We start from the raw sequence: 25,473 nt of genomic DNA, 5'->3' as shown, positions 1-25,473 counted from the left end.
CGCTCTCTCCCCCTCCCCCCCTCTCTCTCTCCCTCCCCCCCCCTCCCTCTCTCCCACCCTCCCCCCCTCCCTCCCTCCCTCTCTCTCTCTCTCTTTATTTTCGAGACAGGGTGCTGAGCACTGAAATGCCCAGGAAGAGAGCCACCCCACACCTGCTAAAGACTTAGAAGGTTGCCTGATTGGCTAGAACCACCTGATTGTGTAGGACTGTGGTGTTGTAGGTCCTAAACCAAATTATCATGGACCATCCCGTTCACAGCCACTTCAGTGTCTCACCTAACATCCATCTTTGGAACCACTAGGGAAATCTTTTTGGAATGCTCAAACCACTTAGCTTCTCTACCACTTAAAGGTTAAAAATGTCATTAGGAAATCTCTGAACCCATGTCCCCACCAAATATGTATTTTAGCGATGCCTTGGTTTGTGATTTCCTTTTGTTCTGCTACTACAAAAAAAAATCATAAAATTGTTACCAAGTTGGAACATGATGCTGGTGGGGGAGGGTCACCTAAATTTGTGCACTCCTCCCCTATAGCCACATGTTTGGTTTCAGAATAAACCATTTTATTTCTTTTTGAGGTGAGAGCTATGGTTTTGTGTGAGTGACGAATTGAAAAGTGAACACAGGGGAAATGATGGAGGACTCTACAGTCTCATGGGCCAGGATTGGTCCTGAACCCCAGCTTGCTTATGCTATGCAAATGTTTAACTGTTTTATCTGTCGCCTTAAAGTGGCCTTTTCTTTACAACAAAGGGTATGTCTTTTACTTAGAAAAAGTATGTTTGGGGAAATGGTCATTTCCCCTCTAGGAGTTTTTTGGCGGGGTCGCTGTGCAAACACGTGTAGAACCTTAACAAGTCGCCTTAAGGAGCTACATCATAAAGCTCAGGAGCAAAGGTCGGGAGCGTGGGGCGGGGCCAGCGATGGGAGAGGCGGGACCAAAGTCTGGCGGGGCGGAGACTCTGACGGCAGCTGAGAGTAGCCAGTGAAAGGACGGGGGGCGGGGCCATGGGCGGGGCCTATACCTGTAGGTGAAGGCGACTGGTGCTGGGGGCGGGGCGGAGAGTCGCGGGCAGATGACGCGCAGGCGGAGCCGCTACTTCCTGGATCCGCCGGCCGGTGCCGCTGCCGCACCCTGTGCCGGAGCCGGGAACCTGCGGCCGTCGCCATGTCCCACCAGACCGGCATCCAAGGTAACGGCGCCACGGGGCAGGGGCTCCCGGGAGGCGACGGGCCTGAGCGCTGGAGGTGCGGACGGCTTTAGAGCGGCTCTGGGTGTGACGGCCCCGACCGTGTTCCTAGCGGCCCTCTGGGGCCGCCGCCACGTAACAGGCAATGGGTGCGGGAGATCCGAGCCGTGTGGATCGGGACGGGGCCGAGCCGAGGTCGACCTGGGCCAGCCGAGCGAGTTTCCTCGGTAGCCCCCGTCAAGGAGATTGCTCCAGCACTCAGATCATTTGAAAAACAAACAAATCCCACAGCAGTAGGCTGCCTCCCAGACTCCCCGGATTGTCTCTCTCAGAACGGGAGCGCGCTTTCCTCTCGGAGAAATCCTGAGTAGGAAGTGTTTTTCCATCTTTGGATGCTCCCCAGGCAGCTGAAATGCCTGGTCCGTGTGGCTGCACCTTATCACCCCGTGGAGACTGTGGAATGTGCAATTACTTGTGTATCTTAACCCTCCTTTATTTCCTGGTTTGAAAATAGGCAACTTGGAAGTAGTCATCTCCTCAGAATCAAATAATGTATCCTGGAGTTATTTAACGAGTTCTCACATAAACTAGAGTACTTCCTGTAATAGTCAACTGAGTCTTTCCCCACAGGTGACCAGTTAACAACTTGTTTTGTGTTTAAGGGTTTTTGACACCTCTTTCTTCCATACGCAGCCAGGCCAAAAAAAAAAAAAAAAAAAAAAGTCTCATTTCCAAAATCATGTCTGTTTTTTAACGTTGTTAATTTTGACATTTAAATGTGTCAAAATTATTAAGTTTGATGTTTGAGCCGTTTATCGTAAGACCTAAATAGAAATCTTGCTGGGAATCAACACAAGAACGAAATGGAAGCAGTAGTGCATACACAAGGGATAGGCTAATTATTAAGTGTGTATTTGTCAGTGACTACTATAGCTTTTTGAGAGATACAAGAAAGATATAAACACCATTAGATCTAGCGCATTTTACAAGCTTTTTCTTTATTGGGATATGAGACTTGATCCTGTTGTTTTTGACGGACAGATACGGGGAATGAAGGAGCTATCACAAACTTAAAATTGGACTATAGAGGCAACTTTCAACGTTTTCAAACATGAAGTAATTTGTCCATTATTAGGTTTGACTAAAAGTATTCACTTCAGTGTTACTTCTGCTACAGAATTCTGTAGATAAAATGTTGAGGAGTTCATATACTTTTAAGATGCTAGTATTTATTTTTTAGTAATAGCCAATACCCATATTTTGTGCTTCTGTTTTATAATAACAAAGTGCTATATACTCTACGTTTTTCTTTGTTTTGTGTAAAGAGCAAAATAAAGTACTTCTAAGTTAAAAATGAGTTTGTTTTTCTTTATCATTTTCCACAGCAAGTGAAGATGTTAAAGAAATCTTTGCCAGAGCCAGAAACGGGAAATACAGACTTCTGAAAATATCTATTGAAAATGGTTAGTTAACATTTTAAGATACTATGTTCCCTTTGAGTGTTCGCTGTTGCAGTTTCAGATTTCCAAGTGTTATTAGTAATTTGAACTATTAATCAGCATGAAACAAGCTCAGATTTTCCCTTTTAGCCTGTTTTCTTTTTAAATTGTGCAGCTATTGGGGAAACCCCAGGTGTTTTCTGGTATGATAACTTCATCCATGACTCATGTTAGTGCTTCCCCTTCTAGAATGGAAATCAGTAACCATGCAGTACTATAAAACAAACAAAGCTAATTATTTCTGAGATAATTCAGTAAAGTGTGTTTTGAAGTAGAAATATTTTTTTGGGGGGGGGTGGTGTCTGGTTGGATCCGAGAGGAGTATTGCCATTTCTTGTTTGGAAACATTCTAAGAACATAGCAAATTATAAATTGACTCCTTAACAGCAATTGTGTGATCCGGAAAACTGTCTGAGTGACCACATCAGAATTAGATGAACTTTTAAAAACTTCATGTCCAAATGAATGTGTGGAAAGCATTCCTTTGCTTTCTTAAATATCAGAGAACCTTTTGTTTTGGAAAAATAACTTGTTTTTTCATGAACTGGAAATAAATCAACTCTGTTTTTCATTTCTCTGCTTATTAAAATGTGAAACTAGTTTAGAAAATCTTACAATATTTAATAGGAGCAAACGTCTACTTCAGGGTAGCTAAAGTTGTGAATGTTGTTACTTCCTAAGTGACAAGTTAGTAAACAAAATAAGATAAAATGTATCTTTTATTAAGATAAAATGTATTTTAAATTTGCACTTCTTCAGAAGAAAAATTTTATTTTCTAAATATTTTCCAGTTTTTTTAATCTTGAGATAAATGTTAAATTAGGAAATTTCAGAGACTGAAAAAATAAATGCCTACCTCTTTTATTAATGACTTAATACTTTATAGTTTTCTCCAAACCAAATTTAACTTTTTAAATGTTACTGTTTTTCTGATGTTAAAACATCCTTGGACTACTTTATGTCCCTTTTTTCCCCCTTGCGGTAGCTGCATTTGGAAGTTTAATATATATGAGCAATTCCTTTTACTTAAATGCCTGAATAACATATGATGCTCTTTTGAGTTTTTAAGTTCACATAACCTGCATGTTGTTTTACTGCTCTTTATTTCTGGGATTTTTCTGATTTTTTTTATAGCCTGTGAATTATTTTAAAACATGAATAAAATGGGAAGAATGTTTTCATTTGACATTCACATGTTTGAACACTCTCTAGGGAAGATGCCACCAAGTTTCCCTGTTGCTGTGTGGTGCTATAGTACACACCTGCCCATGTGTGCACAAGTGATTCTGTGGGAAGACTCCTTCAGAATCTTACTTAAAAATAGTGCCTAAAAAAATGACAACTCCCAGTTCTAGTAACTTTAAGGCCACATGTTAAATCTACAGTATTGTTGTCAAGTAGGAGCTAAAGCTTGTTTTATAATTTCTTATAAACTGTAAAAAATTGTGAAACAATATATAAGATATTTATAAAATTTAAAAATTATAGTTTTGAGAAAAGTTTTATATATATGCGAGGTTTTTATATATATGTAAATTTTATATAACTTTCAGCATAGATATTTTAACAAATAAAAATCTAATTGCCCTTTACTAACTCAGTTATAATTATTTTTATGTTTATTCCTTATGTTATTTATATAAAATATTTTAACCATTTTTTCCAAGATCTTTATATTTGTTCTTAGTAATGCTTCAGATCATAGTTATTTTGTATAATTCCACCTTTTCAGTTTTTGTGGGAAAATAGTAATAGGGAAATAACTCGTTTTTCTCGTCTTCATCATATTATCACTTGATATTGCAAACCATTTATTTAACATTTTCATTTCGTAGAACAGCTTGTGATTGGATCATGTAGTCAGCCTTCAGATTCCTGGGAGCAGGATTACGATTCCTTTGTTTTGCCTCTGCTGGAGGACAAGCAACCGTGCTATGTATTATTCAGGTTAGATTCTCAGAATGCCCAGGGATATGAATGGATATTCATTGCATGGTCTCCAGATCATTCTCATGTGAGTAATGTTTTGTATTTTTTTTTCTTTTTTTTTAAACATTAAATACTAAGAAGATTTTTTTTTTTCTAAAATATTTTCATGCTAAAAGAAGGATAAGAAGAAGCAATCACTTCCCATAGAGGGATAATCTTGTCACAAAACAAAAGAGAGTTGCCAGTAGACTAAATAGATTAAAAGATGGAATTAGGATGTAAATACTGCCCAATATTATAAAGAGTGTCAGATTTCTTATAAAAAGCTATTTGTTAATGCTATCTAGTATTCTCAAAAGATTACCCATTTCAGTTCTTCCGTCTGGAAGAAATAGCAGATTTCACCCTTTAGAATTATGAAATTGTTTCTGTCAATTGATAGTTATCCATGAGAGCTACTAAAGCTCTTTAATAATAAAACGTTTGTCTTTCATCCCACACTGCCTCATCTACTGGTATTTGCCATCAGCAATTCATGAATATTTGATTCTTAATTAGTATTGTTTGATATAGTTTGAGTAAACTATCACTGTAAGGGTTATTTTATATTAATCCCCCCCAATATTTTAAAGTATCCTACATAATTTAAAATCTACCTTAATGGTCACTACCGATTTAGACACCTATGTTATAGTTGTTAGTGAGCAACATCATTATTGGGTTAAGTACTTGAAGATTTTAATTTATCATTGCTTTTTTTTTATAATGGTAATACTGCTGACATGTAAAACTTTCACAATTGTATAGGTTCGTCAAAAAATGTTGTATGCAGCAACAAGAGCAACTCTGAAAAAAGAATTTGGAGGTGGCCACATTAAAGATGAAGTATTTGGAACAGTAAAGGTGCAAAACTTAACGTTTGTGTGTGTTTTTATGTGTTTAAAAAAACCCAAAACCAAAATAGGAAACAAAACTGGTGAATCCAGGCATAGAGGCACATATCATTAATCCTTGCATTTGGGAGGTGTACTCTTGGATTTAGTACCAGCCTTGTCTGCGTTCTGAGTTCAGGACAGCCAGGGCTACACTTTGAGACCGTGTCTCAAGCATATGAAGAGTATTGTTATTTCTCATGACACAGTTCATGCTAATTCAGTCGTATCTGTTGATACTGGCGATAAACACTACTGAGGTAGAAATTCTCAGTGGTATGGTAAACTGGTGCATTTATGACTATATTCACAAATTAAGGTGATTGGAATGCACTTTGAACAGCTGATTTATGTGTCCGTTTCAGAAAATGGTACACTTTAGCCAAGAGAGGAGGCAGGTTTTCCTTCCCATCAGCCGTGAACTGGGCTGGCCTCTCAGCTCCCTCGCTCTCAGCCTTCCACGAGCAAAGTGCTCAGAAGCACACCTCTTTGAAGTACTTTTTCTTACACGAATACTTCTGCAAATACTGTATAAGTGATTTTAATATAGACTTAGAAACAGAATAAATTATGAGAATAGCTGTCAGCCAGTTTTCTGCAGATAGTAAATTACATATGCCCTGTAGGGTTGAGGCTGGAGATCAGTTCACTATGTGATGATCAAACTTAAACAAAAGATTTAATAATTATAAACTTGAGGAAAAGGAGACACTTGTTAAAAGCTTTGAAACCTTCAAAATAGAAGATTAAAATAAGAGAGTAAAATTCTTATGCTCTGTATTGTCAATTTTTTCAATTAATAATTTTTGTTTTTTCTAATGTAACCTCACTTTGGTTATATTTCTGGAAAATAATAATTTATCTCTTTGCTCACAGGAAGATGTATCATTACATGGATATAAAAAGTATTTGCTGTCCCAGTCTTCGCCTGCCCCACTGACGGCAGCAGAGGAAGAATTACGACAGATTAAAATTAATGAGGTAAGTTATAACTTTAATGCTTTCAAGGTTTCAGGTGTGTCACAATACCATGTGTTGAATGAATAGTCACGAAGTTAACTGAAATTCAGATGTTGGATCGGTTAGGATTATTTAGTTTAGGAATGGATCTGTGTGCTTAATGTGTTTTCAGAAAAAAAAGTAAAACGTTCATATTAACTAATAGCCCTTCGTAAAGGGCTGTCCCCAAAATGTACATGTTAAAGCAGACCCTTCTTGCTAGCAGCTTTGTGCCATGAGTACTTTTTAAAGGGAGAAATGTGTTACCTATTGATTGCAAAGAGTTTTATATTTAGTACAACCTCATAAAGAAACATTTTTTAAATATATTACTTCAGAGATTAGTGTTTGTTAAAGAGGATAAAATTAAATGCTGGAGAATGCTGAAGGTCACTTAAACGGACTTCAATTTCTGTGAACTTGGAGACGTAGATGGAGATGGAGTATTTGTTAAGCATTCTGAGGCCAGTAAACTTGGAGACATAATTTTAATATTTTTGCAGCCGTCTTAGTTGACTTTCATAACTACTTTCTTTCTACTGAAACTTTACAAAGCATAAGTGTCCCGAACTACTGTTCATTGTCTTCATACTAGGCCGACTAGTCTGGAAATGGCTCAGTACCTTTCACATGAAGTTGATGGCAAGGACGTAGCATGTATTTTAAGCTAAAGTTATTTGAGTAGGGCTTTTTATGTGACTTTTTTTTCTACAAGTTTGAAAGTTTGTTTTATTCCTTGCAATCAGAGCCCAGAGGATCATATTGGGGTATGCACTTGCATATGTTCTATGATGTTTTCATTATCCAGTACCATGCTGTAGAATCTCCATTCATTTTTTTTTAAGTAGTTTGTATTTGACTTTCTGTTGCAATATTGCAAATGAGACCCTTACGAGCTGTCATTTATCAAGTAGAAAAACCGTAAACATTTACTTGGAAAGCTTTCTTCAAGTATCCTCTCATCCACACACAAGCTGTTTAAGTAAAGAAAGCCATACATCTGGGGCACGTGCGGTTGTAGCTTATTGAGCTGTGTGGTCTGTCTGTGTCCTGTGTCCTCATTTCAGTTCAGTGCATGGTGTTTGTGTCGCATTTTATGTTGAGTAGAACAGTAAAGTCTATGCATACTGTATACACTTACTATTCAGAACTTCTAGCAAGAAAAGTTGGCATTTAAAAAGGTAACCTGATGACACTTTAGAGGAGTTAACTGTAGCTACTTGGGCCTGTGCCAGGCTCAGTGAAGGAAACTCCAAAGTCCTGAAACTGCTCACTCAAGGCTCCTTCCCAATATTTCATACCAGTGTGTCACACGCTCTTCTGCATGTCCAAGTGTGAGAAATTATATGCCTTCTAAGTTTTAAATGTTTTAAGAATTTGAATGAAAGGGTGAGATTTAATATTTTCTTTAAAGTGGAGTTTTCTGCTTTTTGCCCTCAGGCACTTCTATGCTGTGGGATAATGCTCTTGTTCACTGTAAAGATTTGTCACTCATATTGGTTTAATAAAACGCTGATTGGCCAGTAGTCAGGCAGAAAGTTTAGGCAGGGTAACCAATTGGAAGAATTCTGGGAAGAGGAAAGACAGAGATGCAGTCAGCAGCCAGACGCAGAGGAAGAAAGATGAGAATGCCTTACTGAGAAAAGATACCAAGCGATTTGACTAAACATAGATAAGAATTATGGGTTAATTTAAGTTGTAAGAGCTAGTTATGAATAAACCTGAGCAATAGGCCAAGCAGTTTATCATTAATATAAGCCTCTATTTATTTATTTGGAATTGAACGGTTGCGGGGATAGGTGGGGCAGAAACTAACGTTTTAACCGTCAATTCTATCTGTGTCTTAGGTACAGACTGACGTGGGTGTAGACACAAAGCATCAGACACTACAAGGAGTGGCGTTTCCTATTTCTCGAGATGCTTTCCATGCTTTGGAAAAACTGAGCAACAAAGAACTCAACTATGTACAGTTGGTAAGATGGCTGTAAAGTAGCTGTTCTTTTTGGCAAATTATGGCTTGTATAATTCCTATTATTAATGAATTGGTTTTTTACTAACTTTTTGCTTTTAAGGCAGGGTCTCATTGTTTATTCATTATTTTTTTATTTAAATCGCCAAGTACTATAGATGTATGAAAAAGTCAGCTAATCCACACCTGTGCATCATCTTTGTCTTCTAAGTTAACTTGTATTTTACCTGTTTAATATATGTTGTTTATTTTGGTAGGAAATAGATATAAAAAATGAAACAATAATTTTGGCCAACACAACAAATACAGAACTAAAAGATTTGCCAAAGAGGATTCCCAAGGATTCAGCCCGTTACCACTTTTTTCTGTATAAGCATTCTCATGAAGGAGACTACTTAGAGTCCATAGGTATGTGACACATTGTCTTCAGCACAGAGCCTTCCCTTTGCCTGCCATGCTTCAGTACCATAGTCTTACGTATTTCTTGCCGGGGGTTTATTTGAAGTTTTAGGAGGCTTATAGACTTGCTTTAAGTGATAGTCCTAATTGTTGTTATTTTACCGTACAGTTTTTATTTATTCAATGCCTGGATACACGTGCAGCATAAGAGAGCGGATGCTATATTCCAGCTGCAAGAGCCCTCTGCTAGAAATCGTGGAGAGACAGTTACAGATGGACATAATCAGAAAGGTAGACTTCAGTCTTTAAGAGTCTTGTGGTTTTGCTGGGTATTTTGTCATTTTCATTTAGTACCATGTAAATTTTCAGGTGCCGTGGTCTATCAATGAAAACGTTCAGTTTCATGGTTCTCACCCTAAGTCCTTAGAACCTGCTGAGTGCCTGGGGGTGATCTGTCATGATTTCTTCCCTTCTCCCCTCCCCCATCCCCCCCCCCGCCCCCCCGCTCTTTGGAGATCTGTACTATCTAGTAGGGGAGCATAGGCCACACGCGGCTATTTTAAGTGTAAAGTTAAATAAAATATATAATTCAGTTTTACCAAGTGGGGGTGCTGCTACCAGATCTCCATATATGTTCTTAGATGCAGGTAGGCATGAGGAAAGATTTACAAATTGCTGTTGTTGGGGTGCTGAGCCTCAAGCAACTCTAGATTCTGTGGGTCTTGCTGTGCACGAGGACCTTTCAGAAGGGTTAGCTGACACTACAGAAGATCAGACAGTAAATATCTTAGGCTTTGCCACGTGGGTCTCCTTTGCATTTTTGTTGTTTTTAAAGTCCCTTAAAGTGTGAACTGTTCTTAAGTTGGGTCGGAGATTTGGTCTGTAGGCCGTCGTTGGCCTGCCCCTGTTGCGAGTGATTCCAAGTGTCCCAAAGATGAAAGAGCTGGTGTTTGAGTATAGAAAACGGAGCAGCTAGAGGGTCCAGTGCTCACTTCTGCTTATAACTGAGACGTAAGAGGAGCAGTGAGAGGCAGCGAGAAGGGGACTGTGGCTGACTGTGCTTACACACTGCTGCAGCGCATCGCGGAAAAGGGTGAAAGGGAAGCTTCACGGTCTTGAATCTCTCCTGCAGAAGGTGTGTGGCGTGCTCATGTGTAGCATTCATACCTGCGAGCTGGTATTAGGTTTTGAATGTTCCCTGTTTTATATGGTTTCTCATTACTGATTTCCTCTTTTGCAGATTGAGATAGACAATGGGGATGAACTGACTGCAGACTTCCTTTATGACGAAGTACATCCTAAGCAACATGCACATAAGCAGAGCTTCGCTAAACCTAAAGGTCCTGCAGGAAAGAGAGGGATCCGGAGACTGATTAGGGGTCCAGCAGAAACAGAAGCCACTACTGATTAAGATTGGTTTATGAAGTGTCGCAATATAGTTTTGTAAAAATCCAGCTTTTAGTACACGGAGAACTGAAATCATTCCATGTTGATATAGTTGGGAGGAAAATTGTACTTTTTGAAAAATAGCACTTTTCACTTCTATGTATTTTTTAAATGAATGCTATAGAAGACTCATGATTTCTATTTTTTAGTTACTCTAGACAAGGCTTCAACATAGTCGTGTTTGGTTTTGTTACACTGTTTTCCTAGCGTGTTGATTCCACACTTTCACACCCTCTCCAATATTTTACATAGGCGAGCCAGCTCCAGAACGCCTGAGGACTTGCTGTTTAGTGCTCTGCAGTGAGGTCCGAGTTTCCCTGAGATTCTCGATGAGTGTGTTCAGGAGCTGGGAAAGGCGGGAAGCCGCCTGCGCTGAGAGCTGTGCTCACACTAGGATTGTCTGCAGCGCTGAGGGACAGCAGTGCTTCCTAGTTGACCTTTTGTTTTTAATAGCATTAAAATTTCAGAAAATCAGAGTTCCTTCTGAAGCTTTAAGGTACCAGAATATTGCAGGGTTTCTGATGGCCCTGAAAGACTACACTTGTAAGGTCTTTGCAGAGCTTTCGAAATGTCCGTTTCCAAAGTGACTCCTTAATCTTACGTACTGTGAAGCCAGGCGTCCATATTCAGATCGAAATCCAAGTATCATTCAAAAGGAAACAAAACTAAAGTAAACTGTTCGAAGTTTTCTGTTTTTTCCCCTTGGAAACCATGTGTCTTAAAGCAAATTGTCTTACCACTTGGGAGCAAGTATTCAGATCTAAGATTATCAATTCCTTGTGCTTAGCAGGTTAATCCAGATAATACTTAGCTTAAGAATCTTATTTCAGTGAATAACTTCTGTCAAAACATATTTTCTGAAGCTTTGTATTTTCAGTTACAATCTAGAGATTTTGAGCCTCAGAGTTCTTTGATACTTGAAGTAGAGGGAGTTAAACACTTCATTCTTGATCTGCTAAACCTGCTGCAGAGCCATAACTTGGAGGAGTTTTGAAATGGACTGTGGTATTCAGGATTTAGAAGTCCTTGACCTGAACTTCATGCTGCATAAGATAAATGTCAGTAATGCACATTTCATGGTTGGAATTGGAAGCGCTCATTGCAAAGCCTTATTACTGAAGATAAGACATGCGCCTTTCAGAAATTCAGTTGTAATCACATAGACCATATGAGATAAGTTACGGACTGATGGCGTTTTTAAAAATAGATTTGAGCATTTGCGTGTTTTGTTTGTTTACAAATACTTAGGCTTTACTATTTAATTATGCGGAACAGTTGACAGTAATGTTGCACTTGTTTACTAGAGGTAAACTTTTAGTTTTGTGTGTGCACACGTAGTCACAGATGCCCACAGATTGCTGCGGTGAGAGTCCTGGAGCCATGTTGCAGACCTTCTCCAAACGCTGCCATTTTCAAGCAGAGGGAGTCCTATCATGAACCAGTCAGTGGTGACTGTTCTGAAGCGTTGGTGTGCAGTTATGCTCTGAATTCCTTACACTACATCAAAGTAAATGCACATTCCAGAATATAGATGTGATCGTGTAACCTTACTAATGATTAAACCAATGATTGCTGAGAATCAGTTATGCATTTGTTTTAGGGTATAACTCATTGTTTACAGTATGTTTTAGGTGACAATAGATGTGAATAACATTCCCAATAAATTTATATAGCAGTGAAAAATTACATGTCTTCTGTGGACATTTTATAAGTGCATTTTATATCAATAAAACTTTTTCTCTTTGAGTTGTCTATGTTGGTTTTATAATACATTTTAAATGTTTGGATTATTTTGCACAGTCCAATACCTGAAATTTTTTTGTGTGATCATTTCATTAGCCTGCTTAAATTCAAAGGAGATTTTTAAGTAGTTGGAAACTACTCAATAATAATATAGATTAAACTTGCCCTGCAGAAATGTAACAGTGATGAAAATGTTGAATTTCCTCCATGATAAAAAGCACCATAGAGAGGGACTAGTGCATGTCTAAACTTCTAGCATGTTCCAGAGCAGCTTGAGCTACATAGACCCTGTCTCTCCCACCACACACTCACACCCTGGTCCCAGGACAATAGGTGTCCAGTGTGCATGGTGCGGTTTAAAGAACTGTGTATTTCTCAACTCTAGAGGCTGGGAAGTTCGAGATCAAGGGGCCAGCACCGCTGCTCCTCATGTGAAAGTGACTGGTGCGTTCTTCCTCTAGGCATATCAGTGTGAAATCCTTTCTCATTGGGTGTGTTACACAATAGATGTTCTTAGTAGCATTCTTTGGGGGGGTGGGAGCATTTTAAAGAGATGATTTAGAAACGGGCCAGTGAGATGGTTTGCCAGGTAAATGCACTTCCACCAATCCCAACAAGATTGGTTCCCCAGGACCCACTATGTGGAAAGAGAATTCACTCCAAGTGGTCCTTCGAGCTGTTTGTGTACTGCGGTATGCATTCCCACACACTAAATGAAGTCCTGCAAAGAATCCTTTATTTGGAAAGCTAAGACACATTCCCACGCTATGCCCTGTGAGTGTATGTACTCATTTCCCTTGCATATACGTTGTAAGCTCTGGGTTCATTTTCTGTCCTGGACTCCTCTTCAGAGGTTCCGTTGTAGAGAATGGGCTTAACAATCAAATAGCTCCACATGTGATTGACAGGAACAAGGAACACTTTACCTTAATGGCACTGTGGCTTCTCTCAGTTGATCAAAAAGCTGTGTGATGATTTGTAGTGGTTATGATCTCAACAAGTAAGTCTCGGCTGTCTGCTGGCTTCTGCATGATGTGGCTCAAAACTTCCTACTTTCCTTCGTCGGTTAACTCTGCCTCATTGGCTGCTCCCAATTGTCCACAAACTATGACCTCAGTATCATCCTCACCCTGGATCACTCTGACCTGTTAATGCATGGCCCTTTCCTTGACCAGCGCAGCTCTCTCCATCCTCACCCTGGATCACCCTGACCTGCTAATGCCCCTTTCCTTGACCAGCGCAGCTCTCTCCATCCTCACCCTGGATCACTCTGACCTGCTAATGCCCCTTTCCTTGACCACTGCAGCTCTCTCCATCCTCACCCTGGATCACTCTGACCTGCTAATGCCCCTTTCCTTGACCAGCGCAGCTCTCTTCACGTTCAGTCTCCCCTGACCTCCAGTTTGTCTTTTGGCTACTTCTTGTCTTTCTTTTTCTTACAGCACCTAGGCAGTGTGTCAGGGTTGTATCATTGTCATGAAATAAATATCAGAGAGAAATTAAGTGAGGGAAGATATAAGAATCTTTCTGGCACAACGGCATCCTGGCAGTTGGAGGCTAAGGAATACCACAAAGTCACATCATGCAACCAATCTCACACAGAGATTAGGGAGAGAAGAATGGCAGCTGCCTCTGCATGGGAAGGGGGGCTTGGGGTGAAGCAGTTTTTATAGGGTCTTTGGAGCATGCGGAACATTTGCAACAGAGACATTTGCAGATGAGCTAGCGGAAAAGTACAGTGCAGCCAGAGCCATGCTTGGAGGGTAACTCTGAAACATTTGGCTCTTAAGGCTGAGTCACGGGTGGAGATTTCCAAGTCTCAAGCTGGGGGTGGGCCAGGGGCAGGGTAAATTTTCACTGGCCTGCCACCTGACAAAAGATCATTTTGGCTCAGGGTTTCAGAGCGTTCAGTCCATGGTCACTAGACATCATTGTCACTCGGCTTGAGAGTCAGGACACTATAACCTTTGTCCCAAAGTCAAGTTGTTCACCTCACTGTGGCCAGGAAGCAAAGTGAAGGGAGTTTGGTTTTGTAACAGTCTCATAAGACTCAAACTAATATTAACCCTTTCTTGAGCAGCAACCTACCAATGGTAGCATCACTAAAGACGTTTCTCCCCCTCCTAGAAATGATTAAATTTCCTGTAGATAGGAAGGGTGGCGCCTTGTCGCCCCTCCCCTCTAGTTACTATTAACTGAATGTAAGTTCTCGGGAGAGGTAGGACCCCGTGACTCCATTTGTCTTCCGTGACAACATTGACAGGCCTGATCTTGTGCTGATCTTCTGCAGGTAACCACAGCTGTTGTGAGTTCTAGAGCATTCATGGGCTGGGGAGATGGCTCAGGAGGCAAAGGCGCTGACCACATAAGCCTGACACTTGAGTTCACTAGCTGGAACCCACTCAAAAAGGAAGGAAGATGCGGTGGCACCCATAATTCTGGCTCTCCTATGGCAAGGTGGGAGACAGGAACTGAAGAATCACCCAGAGATTCAACAGCAGCAGCAGCAGCAGCAGCAGCAGCAGCAGCAGCAGCAGCAGCAGCAGCAGCAGAAGCAGAAGCAGAAGCAGAAGCAGAAGCAGAAGAAGAAGAAGAAGAAGAAGAAGAAGAAGAAGAAGAAGAAGAAGAAGAAGAAGAAGAAGAGACAGAGAAGGAGCAAGAGGAGATGAAGGAACAACTAAAGAGACCTTGCTTCAATAAAGTTGAAGGCAAAAACATATTCCTGAAATGCCCTCTGACTCCCACATATGCCATGGCACACTCACACAATATACACACATGCACACACACACTGATTTTTTTAAGTACACACAAGTACAACAGCTGTGTCACCAGACTCCCCCGCATCCTCCACATCCACTGTTCCTTCCACTCCTTGCGTGATGTGCTCCCTGATCCTTGAAGGGGTGATGTAGGTGTGCCATTCATTCATGAAGGGCTGTGCATTCGACAGCTGCTCTCATCAGCCTGACCTGTTGTGAATCTCTATAGTTACTGCTGACCATTGAAAAGGAATCATCTCTGGCCAAAGCTGGTGATAGCAATAAAACATTGGCATAAACATAATGCTTAGAAAGCAACTCGAAGGGATGTTATGACTGTATAACAAATAACATGGGTAGCTTCCCCAGTCGGGCCTCCTCAGCCACAGGCCGTTGACTAGGTTTACAGTACCATCTTTAAATGTCTTCTGTTCAGCCGGCCTCAACTCTAATCAAAGTGGTTGATTACTTTTTGATTGATTTTGTAGCTGTCCCTGCATGACTGAAACATTTTATCTTGCAGTAAATTTCCTTGATCCAGAAGGCAACAACTCAAAATAACTTAAGGAAGTCCCTGAAACTGACCAGATTTACTAGGTCCCTCCTTCCCAAGAGTAAATAATAAAGACTGGTGAGAGACACTTTCAGACAAGTCAAACTACAAAAAAGACTCAGAGACAAGTCCCTCTTCCTAGAAGAAACAGAAACCAGCCGAGGTGCCTGGATGAGTCACTTCGAAAGGACACTCTCCAACCTGTTGAGTTGCCTGTAGACTGTGCAGTGTGCTTCAAGTTACCTATGAGTTGCCACCCATGCTGTGGTGGGCTTTTGAGATGTAGCTCTCTTTTGAGTCATTTCTTGCTTCTATAAGTAACCCCAATAGAACCCATTTGTTCACCAAGTTGGGCTTCGGTGGTGAAAGGACATCAGACACAAGACACCCCAAGATCAAGTTCTCAGTACAAAGAAGATTTATTTGCCCCAGAGAGACAAACAGCAAGAGAATAAGAGACAGGAGACAAAGGATGAGGGAGGCAGGGAAAGGAAAGGAGAATGGGAAGGGACATTTGTCCCTGAGGGACAAAGGACTGCCTCTGGACAGAGACAGGCAAGACAGATGTGGTTCATAGCAAATGACATTTTATAAAGGGAAAAGGGAAACACCTGTTAGGAATGAGCTGCTTAATTTTGGTTATTTTAATTGGGTGAGCCAAAACGGAGTTTTTGCTTGCTTTACTTTAATGCTTTGATAGTTGGACCTGGTGAACCACCTCAGGAGGAAGAAGTGGCCAAATGAGGGAATAGACCTTGGTGGCCAGCTTTAAGAATGTAATCGAACAGTTTAGCAAGGCAGAGGGAACGGCGGAAGGGCAAGGCCTGCCAGAGTCATGCTTGGACCTACTAGAGCTCCTCAGATGGCATCTGTGCTATAGTCTGTAAGATGTGTACTCACTTGGGGTGAGTAGATGTGTGTGTACCTTGCCCCAGGAAAAGTCTGTCACACAACATTACTCCATAACACATGTACACATCCTACCTAGTGACTGGGTAGCATAACACACAGGAGCCACATCTAATAAGACAGCTGATGTCAATTCTCTCTCTGCAGACAAGACTTGCTGTGAGTTCCCGCTTGACTTCTCTGTATCTGGTGAGCAGAATGTATGGGGTCATCAGCAATAGGGGTCATATCATCTAGTTCTGGGGAGTACTTAATGGGACAATTTCTGAATTGTTTAGGGGTCTCAGAGCCTCTGGTCTAAAACTTAGAGGAAGGTAGCCCAGCACCAGCAGTGGGATTCCCACTTAACTTTATGGCTCCCAAGAGAACTTTTATCCACCTGTACAGGCTACCACCATTCAAACTCATTTATTTTTATTGTTTTTAATTAGATTGCCAAGTATCAGATTTACTTAGGGTGTTTTCTGACAATTTAGTTTCAAGTGACCCTTTTCCCTGCATCCTAACCCATGCCCCTGCCCCTATCCTACTTAAATGCCCTCAATTCCAATAGCTCTCTTTCTCTTTGTTTTAATCATGTGTGTGCGTATATGGGAATATGTGTGCATGTAAGTGCAGTGTCTGTGAAGGCCAGAAGAGAGTGTCAGATCCCTTGGAACTAGAGTTACAGGCAGTTGTGAGTTGCCCAACACGGGTGCTGGGAATCAAACTCAGGTCCTCTGAGAGAGCTGTGCACAGCCTTTCCTGCTGAGCCATCTTTCCTCTCATTTCCCCTCGCCTTAAATGTGCTTACCATTGTCTACTTCCCAACCTGAAATCCACATTTCCTGTCCCCTTGTGGACTCCTGGCTAATTTCCTGGGTTCTATCCACATGCCCAAATAAGTGCAAACATAGGAAAATTAGAAAATACAACCCAGCTAGGAGAGAAAATATTGAATATCTTTCTGAGCCAAAACTATCTCAATATACATTCTATTCATATCCATTTTCCTATAGATTTCATTTTTCATTATATCTGAACAAAATGCCATGTTTTCATTATCCATTCACTTATCAATGACATCTTGTCTGATTATATTTCTATGCTATTGTGAAGGAAGATATGACAAACAGGGATACGCAAGTATTTTTAAACCCTTTAGGTGTATACCCAGGATTGGCAAACCTGGGTCACATGGTAATTCTAATTTTAGTTTTTTGTGACATCACCACATTGATTTCCATGGCGACTGCACCAGTTTACACTCTTACCAACAATGAATAAGGGCTCCTTTTTCTCTGCATCCTTGCCAGCATTTCTTGTCTCATACATATATATATATATATATATATATATATAATTCTAGCTGGCATGAGATAGAATCTCAAGGAGTTTTAGTTGGCATTTCTCAGACAACTAATGATATTGAATGTATCTTACAAAAATTATTAGCCACCTGTTTTCCATTTTGGAAAGTACCTATTTAGTTCCTTAGCCCTTTTTTATTTAGTGTGTGTGTGTGTGTGTGTGTGTGTGTGTGTGTGTGTATACATGTGCCGTAGAATGTGTACAGATGTCAGAGGACAACCTGAGGGAGTTGGGTCTCTCCTCCCACCATATGGGTCCCAGGGATCAAACCTCAGCTCTTAGCCTCAGTCGTAAGCACATTTTTCAGCTGAGCCATCTCATTGACCCAGAGAATTTTGCATCAGTGTTGGTCAAGGCGATTCATTCTCAGTTGTTTTTGTTCCTCACTTCAGGCTGCTGTGACTTGACACTAGCCAGCAGATGTCTAATAAATGCTGTTTGTGGAGAGACTCTCAGCAACAACAGAGCCCTGGGCAGGTTCTGTAAAGATAAGCCTTGAATGGGTCTTCATGTAACCGCCACACAAGTCAATATGGTTCTTTCTTGAGGCTTTGAAAGGGCTTTGGCTGCTTTGCTTCCTTTGGTACCAGGAGTGGGAACTGTCATTTTCAAACTTCTTGCTGAACTGGGGAGTCAGAGAAAGGACTGTTGAGAACACCACAAAACTTGTAATTACTGAAATTAATTAATTAATGCCATCTTTTTATATTTGTTGATATTTATTGAGCTCTACATTTTTCTCTGCTCCCATTTCTGCCTCTCCCCTCCCCCTCCAGCCCTCCCCTAAGGTCCCCATGCTCCCACTTTACTCAGGAGATCTTGTCTTTTTCTACTTTTTACTTTCCATGTAGATTAGATCTATGTGAGTCCCTCTTAGTGTCCTCATTGTTGTCTAAGTTCTCTGGGATTGTGGTTTGTAGGCTGGCTATCTTTGCTTTATGTTTAAAAAAACACCTATGAGTCAGTACATGTGATAATTGTCTTTCTGTGTCTGGGTTACCTCACTCAAAATAATGTTTTCTAGCTCCGTCCATTTTCCTGCAAAATTCAAGCTGTTGTTATTGTTTTCTGCTGTGTAGTACTCCATTTTGTAAATGTACCATATTTTTCTTATCCATTCTTCGATCGAGGGGCATTTAGGTTGTTTCCAGGTTCTGGCCATGACAAACAAAGCTGCTATGAACATAGTTGAGCACATGTCCTTGTGGCACGATTGAGTATCCTTTGGATATATACCCCAAAGTGGTATTACTGGGTCTTGAGGAAGGTTGTTTCCTAATTTTCTGAGAAATCGCCACACTGATATCCAAAGGGGTTGTACTGGCTTGCATTCCCACCAGCAATACAGAAGTGTTCCCTTTTCCCCACAACCTCTCCAGCATAAGTTGTCATCAGTATTTTTGATCTTGGCCATTCTTATAGGTGTAAGATGGAATCTCAGAGTTGTTTTGATTTGAATTTCTCTGATGACTAAGGATCTTGAACATTTCCTTAAGTGTCTTTCAACCATTTTAGATTCCTCTGTTGAAAGTTCTCTGTTTAGGTCTGTACTCCATTTTTTTTTAAAAAAAGAGTTCCTGTAGCCACGTGAAATAGCCCAAGCAGTAGATCCTGTGCAGGCCAGCACTCTTTTTTTTTTAAATATTCATTTAATATGTATACAATATTCTGTCTGTGTGTATGCCTGCAGGCCAGAAGAGGGCACCAGATCCCATTACAAATGGTTATGAGCCACCATGTGGTTGCTGGGAATTGAACTCAGGACCTTTGGAAGAGGAGGCAATGCCCTTAACCTCTGAGCCATCTCTCCAGCCCCCTGTACTCCATTTTTTTTATTGGATTATGTGATCTTTTGGTGTCCAATTTCTTGAGTTCTTTGTATATTTTGGAGATCAGACCTCTGTCTGATGTGGGGTTAATGAAGATCTTTTCCCATTCTGTAGGATGTCGTTTTGTCTTGTTGACCGTGTCCTTTGCTTTACAGAAGCTTTTCAGTTTTAGGTGGTCCCACTTATTAATTGTTTCTCTAAGTGTCTGTGCTGCTGGGGTTATATTTAGGACGTGGTTCCCTGTGCCAATGCATTCCAGTGTACTTCCCACTTTCTCTTCTATAAGGTTCAGTGTGGCTGGCTTTATGTTGAGGTCTTTGATCCATTTGGACTTGAGTTTTGTGCATGGTGATAGATATGGGTCTATTTTCATTCTTCTACATGTTGATATCCAGTTATGCTAGTACTACTTGTTAAATATGCTTTTTTTTCCATGTGATATTTTTTTGCTTCTTTATCAAAGATCAGGAGTTTGAAGATGTGTGAATTGATATCTGGGTCTTTTTTTCGGTTCCATTGTCCTCCTGTCTGTTCTTATGCCAATACCTTGTCACGTTTTTAAGTAAAGTTCTCCTGGATTTGTTTCCTTTGATTGGGTTTTTAATTTTTCATTTTAAATAAATGTATGTATTTTAAAATGGTGTATTTATTTTTATTTGATGTACACTGATGTTTTGCTTGCATGTAGGTCTGTGTGAGGGTGTCGGATCCCCTGGAACTTGAATTACAGGCAGTCGTGAGCTGCCGTGTGTGCTGGGAATTGAACCTAGGTCCTCTAGAAGAACACCCAGTGCTTTTAGCTGCTGATCCATGCCTCTGGCCCCTAAATGTATTTATTTTTATTTGCACGCACTCTCGTGCATGAGTGTGTGCACACACATGCCTGTATGTGCATATGTACATGTGAATTCCAGGGCTGCTGGGCCCAGGGGCAGAGGATAATCCACGACCTGGAGTTATAGGGAATTGTGAGTCTCCTGCCATGGATGCTGGGAGACAAACAGAGCAGTGGAATCTCTCAGCCTCTTGAGCCAACTCTCCAGCCCTAAATTTTTAATAAAGAGGGGACATAGCACCTGGAGACATAACATGGTTGTGAGAATGGTGGTAACAGGAGAAATGGCCATTTGCAGTCCAGGGCAAATATTCCATATGATATTTTCCCTAATTTTATCAAAGGAATGAAGCTTACTGATCCATTGCTGCTGTCTCCATATTGGCTGTTTTTGATACTAGAGTCCAAATGAGTAGAAGCCATTCTCATAGTTGAAGTGTTCAAACTTACCATGGATAACTGAGCTGGACACCAGTGCTGAATGGCAGCCCAAGATGATTCACTGAGGAGCTCCTACACCAGACATGGGTATATGTTAGTGATGGGGCAAGCAGACCTGTTTTTCGTCCTGCCCGGCTCCCGCATGGCCAGCTTAACACCCGAAATAACAACACACAAATTGTATTCATTTAAACACTGCCTGGCGCATTATCTCCAGTCCCTTATTGTCTAACTCTCACATATTGATCTAACCCATTTCTAATATCTGTATTGCCACTCGACTGTGGCTTACCGGCATGAGTCTAACCAGCGTCCGTCTCGGAGAGGAGAGCCATGGCATCTGCCTCATTGCCTTCTTCCCAGCATTCTGTTCTGTCTACTCCGCCCACCTAATTTTCTGCCCTGTCAAAAGGCTAAAGCAATGTATACTAACCAATGAAAATAACACATAGACAGAAGGCCCACCTACATCAGGTATAAATCAGAATATGATTTACTAGTTGAAGACGGAGCTTAAAAGAAATCCCACACTAGCTCAGAATTGAGTATGATAGAGGGTTATGTATTTAGGGGAAGACTCACAGATCACAGTCCTCTGCTCTAATGGGGAAGAGCAACTGAATCCCACAGGCAGAAGTGAGAGGCCAGACATGGGCATATATAGTATAAGAGGCCATGCCCAAGTAGGCGGGTAACTTAAAGGCTACTGGTGGTAGGAATTCCTACAGCAACTAGTCATAAAAGAGACTCTGTAATAGAAAAATATTATATAGTCCATTAGTCGTACCCTCTGTGTATTGCTTTCTAAAAGGCAAAAACAGGCAAGAAACAGTAAGGGAAAGAAGGGCTGTGAGTACAAGACGAGTACAAAACAGCTGGTGCTATTTTGGGGGAAATATCAACAGTCACTCATTCCCGATAGGGATCTGATGACAGACCAAAGTACAGATACCTCCAAGTCATTGGTGAACTGATGAGTTTTATTGGGGCTACAAGCAGGACTATAGGTGAGGGGTTACTTATAGGAGCAGAAATTACCCCAAAGACAGCTGTATCCCAGCATGGGAAGAGTTGAGGAAAGCTGAAAGCCTGGACCACACTGCACAGCCTTCACGTGACTCAAAGCGTTAGAGAGCATCTTTTCCACATAGCTCATATGACCCGAGACTCCTCTAGGCAGCTCCACCGATTTCCGTTTCTCCAGCAGCCTGGCTAGTCTGAGCCTCTTCTGGGTATCTCAGCTTGCTCTCAGTTGGAGAGTCCCTGATGGGAGCCGGGCCCCAGAATCATGTGAAGGCTGAAGCACTCTCCTAGCTTCTCTCAGCCACAGAATTCAGTTCCCCATGGCTGCACAGCTGTACTCTTACTTATTGCCAACTGAGTAACATCTGGAGGGTAGCAGTCATCTTCCTGGGGCCACCCCTGGGCTTTTGATGATGTTGTCTCCTCACAATGGTATGTATATCCCTACACAGCCCACAGAGTGTATCTCTGGCTTATGTCCTGGGTCTCCTGATGTGGCTAGGCTTCTTCCATAGTTCCCTGACTGATACTCCGAGTCAGATGAGTAGGTCCCTAAACTGCATCTGTAAAATCCCTTAAACTTTGCATGAAATGTAATCTGGTACCCTCATTGTGGGAGTATCATCAAGGGACATTTTTTTATGATGAATGATTGCTAAAATTAACACACTGGGAACAGACCTTACAAACATTTTGCTATAGATGGGGTTTCATAATTGTATCCCAAAAATTTAAAGAACTTATCATTTTACTATTACAAAGTCTTTGCCTGCATTTTTAACTGTTTGCTTTTTATGACTCCCCCTCCCTGCTGCCAGAAAGGCACAGTAGATATTACTCTCTAGTGTAGGGGGAAGTGTTTGAATGTGAGGTTTTCTAGAGGAGATGACCAGACACCTCTTCCCCAAGACATGTTACAAATAACAGACAAAATAAGCAGCTCCACTCATGTCTTACTTGGTGAACCAGTGAGTTTAACTGGAAATATTGACAAAAAAACGGTAAGGAGTCTTGGGCTTATAGCACCACTAAAGAAAATGTCTCTCCCAGAGACCCTTAACTGCCTACATATCCTTCGAGATATGAGGGACCTTGTGAACTCCTCCCTGCCCAAATGGGCCCCATCTTGTGCATGCTTTGTGTGGATAATCACAGCTGCTGACAGTTCAGGGGAGCAATGGCCTTGGTAGGCCCAGAGGAAAGTATTCCTCAAACTGGCACCTTTTCTTTTGGCTTGTATAATCTTTCCACCCTCTCTTCCGGGATGTTCCCTGTGGTGGCCTGAATGAGAATGTACACCATAGGCTCTGGTATCTAAACACTGGCTTCCCAGTTGGCAGTGCCACTTGGGGTAGTTTGTGTGGTTGCAGCCTTGCTAGAGAACGCTCATCATCGTGGGTGGGCTCTGAGGTCATGGGGCCTCACTCTGCTTCCGGTTCTCCTTCTTGGCTTTGAGTCTGAGCTTGAAGATGTGAGCTCTCAGCTTCTTGCTTCTGCTGCCATGCCTGACACCTACTGCTGTGCTTCCCTACCGTAATGGACCCTTATACTTCTGCAACCGTAAGTCCAAACAAAACTCTTCATTCTGTGAGTTGGCCATGGTGTTTTTATCACAGCAACAAAAAGGGAGCTAACCCATTCTCCGAGACATAGAAGGATTAATAAAGATGCCCCATTTGGAGTTGAGCACTCAACAGTCATTATTCTTGACACTTTGATCAGTTATGTAGTAGCTAACACTTACTGGCCAAGGCTGGCAGCAGCAGTTAGACATAATTATAAATGCTTAGAAGTCAATCTGGCAGGTACATCATATCTATTTAGCCAAACAATAACAGGAGAGTATCCCTTAATAAGGCCCACGACTCCATTATCCATGGGCTTTTGAACAGGTGTACAGTACTGTGTATGAATTTCTTCCCATGGAGTAGGCTTTACATCCATCCAGAAAGCAGCTGGTAGCACTCATAACAACTGTGCCACCATTGCATTAGTGGTCCCTCATGTCCTATAAGTCTGTAGTGTAACATCACAGCTACATAGGATGCTGCTGCTGCTGTTTCTCCAGGAGCCAGCAGAGCACCTCCAACACTATGAAACTTTGCTGGCAGGAAGCTTCTAGCCCAGTTCCAGCTTGATCTCTCCATGTTCCATAACCAAAGTGTGTGGTGTCTTTAGTATTAGAGTCTTACCATCTAGTTCTGGTGAAAAACCAACAGCCGTGGAAATTGTCTTGTATTGCTTAGAGAGCATCCCTGGCCAAGAGCTCAGGAGCTGCTCTACCTCCAGCATTGGAATTTCCACTAACCTTATAGCTTCTAGGAATATTTATTTCCAACCAAACAAGGGACTTCTGTTCAAACTCCGAGCTTTGTTTTGACACTGACAGGCACAGGCTGTTGGGGGGCTTTTTTTTTTGGCCTTACTCTGTTGTATGACCTCTGTGCTTTACCCAACTGTAAAGCTCCCAAGGACTTCAGAGATGTGTGTAGCCCTTGAACCCTGTGTGAACTGATTTCCCATGTACTTGGATGTGTTTCAGAAGCCTTTCTTTTCTTTCTTTAAATCTGTCTTATTGGACTGGACATATGGCTGGGTAGTTAAGAGCACTGGCTACTCTTCCAGAGGTACTGGGTTCAATTCCCAGCAACCACATGGTGCCTCACAACCATGAGATCTGGTACCCTTTTCTGGCCTGAAGGCATACATGCAGGCAGAACACTATATACATAATAAATACATAAATCTTTAAAAAAATCTGTTTTATTTTTAATTATGTGTAGGTGTGGGGGTAGGTATGCACATGTGATTGCAGGTGCCCTTGGAGGCCAGAGGCATTGACATCCACTGGAACTGGAGTTACAGGTGGTGGTTTGTAGACTCCATGATGTGGGTGCTGAGAATCTGAGTCCTCCACAGGGGTATCATCACTGAGCCATCTCTCTAGCTCTCAGATGTCTTTCTAAATCTCTTAAAAGAAGTTAGCCTTATGTCACCTGTGAAATGAAGCCTTTGTGCAAAGGGTGGCAGGACCTCTGAAGAACAACCATCCATCATGCTGACTAGCTGCCAGTTGATTTCAGAAGTCAGTAGCTTCGGGGATACTAAGGGAAAATGACAGTGTGGTCCCATATACACCATGAAACTTTCCATTTCTTATATAGGCTGTTTTCTCAACAGTCCAGTGTTGAGTACGGCTGTGTGAAGGGGAGCTACTTCCTTAGTTTACCCGCCACTATCCACAAACACTTGCCCTGAGTTACTCCATTTCCTCAGGCTGCAGTGTTACCACAGGGATGACATGCATTCCCACCTACAACAGGCTCGTGGGACTAGGGCTGACTCCTGGTGCCTGGGCTGTCCTAGGGCCCAGAGGAAGCACAACCATATCACCTGCTACCATCCCACACATCTCATTGTCTCTGGGCTAAGCTGTGCCTACTTGTTGCCTCTCTATTGGCTACATTGGGCTACTGAAGGGTCTCTAGGTTGGGTAAACACTTTCCACTCACAGAAAATTGCCTCTCAGGAGAGGAGGGTGCATAGCTTATTCTGGTTGGGGGTGGATGCCTAATTACCATCCTGAGGACAAACAGTGTTTTTCATTTACATTGCTGACATTTATATATTAATTAAGCTTTTGTTTCAGGCCTTAAAGCCTTC

At 41.5% G+C, this 25,473-nt stretch overlaps 1 protein-coding gene across 1 annotated transcript; it reads left to right on the top strand.

The window, feature by feature from the left end:
- Window positions 1-1,065: 1,065 nt before the first annotated feature.
- Twf1 (twinfilin actin binding protein 1) lies at window positions 1,066-12,111 on the top strand. Its single transcript, XM_038343666.2, has 9 exons — window positions 1,066-1,195; window positions 2,578-2,655; window positions 4,527-4,705; window positions 5,428-5,523; window positions 6,429-6,533; window positions 8,399-8,524; window positions 8,778-8,928; window positions 9,089-9,210; window positions 10,160-12,111. The coding sequence occupies exons 1-9, from the start codon at window positions 1,171-1,173 to the stop codon at window positions 10,328-10,330; spliced, it is 1,053 nt and encodes a 350-aa protein (XP_038199594.1). The 5' UTR covers window positions 1,066-1,170; the 3' UTR covers window positions 10,331-12,111.
- Window positions 12,112-25,473: the final 13,362 nt, after the last annotated feature.

The sequence above is a fragment of the Arvicola amphibius genome, chromosome 9 (genome assembly GCF_903992535.2).
Source record: "Arvicola amphibius chromosome 9, mArvAmp1.2, whole genome shotgun sequence".
NCBI lineage: Eukaryota > Metazoa > Chordata > Mammalia > Rodentia > Cricetidae > Arvicola > Arvicola amphibius.
This window is presented reverse-complemented; position numbering and strand designations above follow the sequence as displayed.

Excerpts from the sequence above, each read along its gene's own strand:
- Twf1 (XM_038343666.2), top strand. The coding sequence starts at position 1,171 with ATGTCCCACCAGACCGGCATCCAAG. Across the intron at positions 4,706-5,427 it reads GGTCTCCAGATCATTCTCAT|GTTCGTCAAAAAATGTTGTA; the intron begins GTGAGTAATGTT and ends ACAATTGTATAG. Across the intron at positions 6,534-8,398 it reads GACAGATTAAAATTAATGAG|GTACAGACTGACGTGGGTGT; the intron begins GTAAGTTATAAC and ends TCTGTGTCTTAG.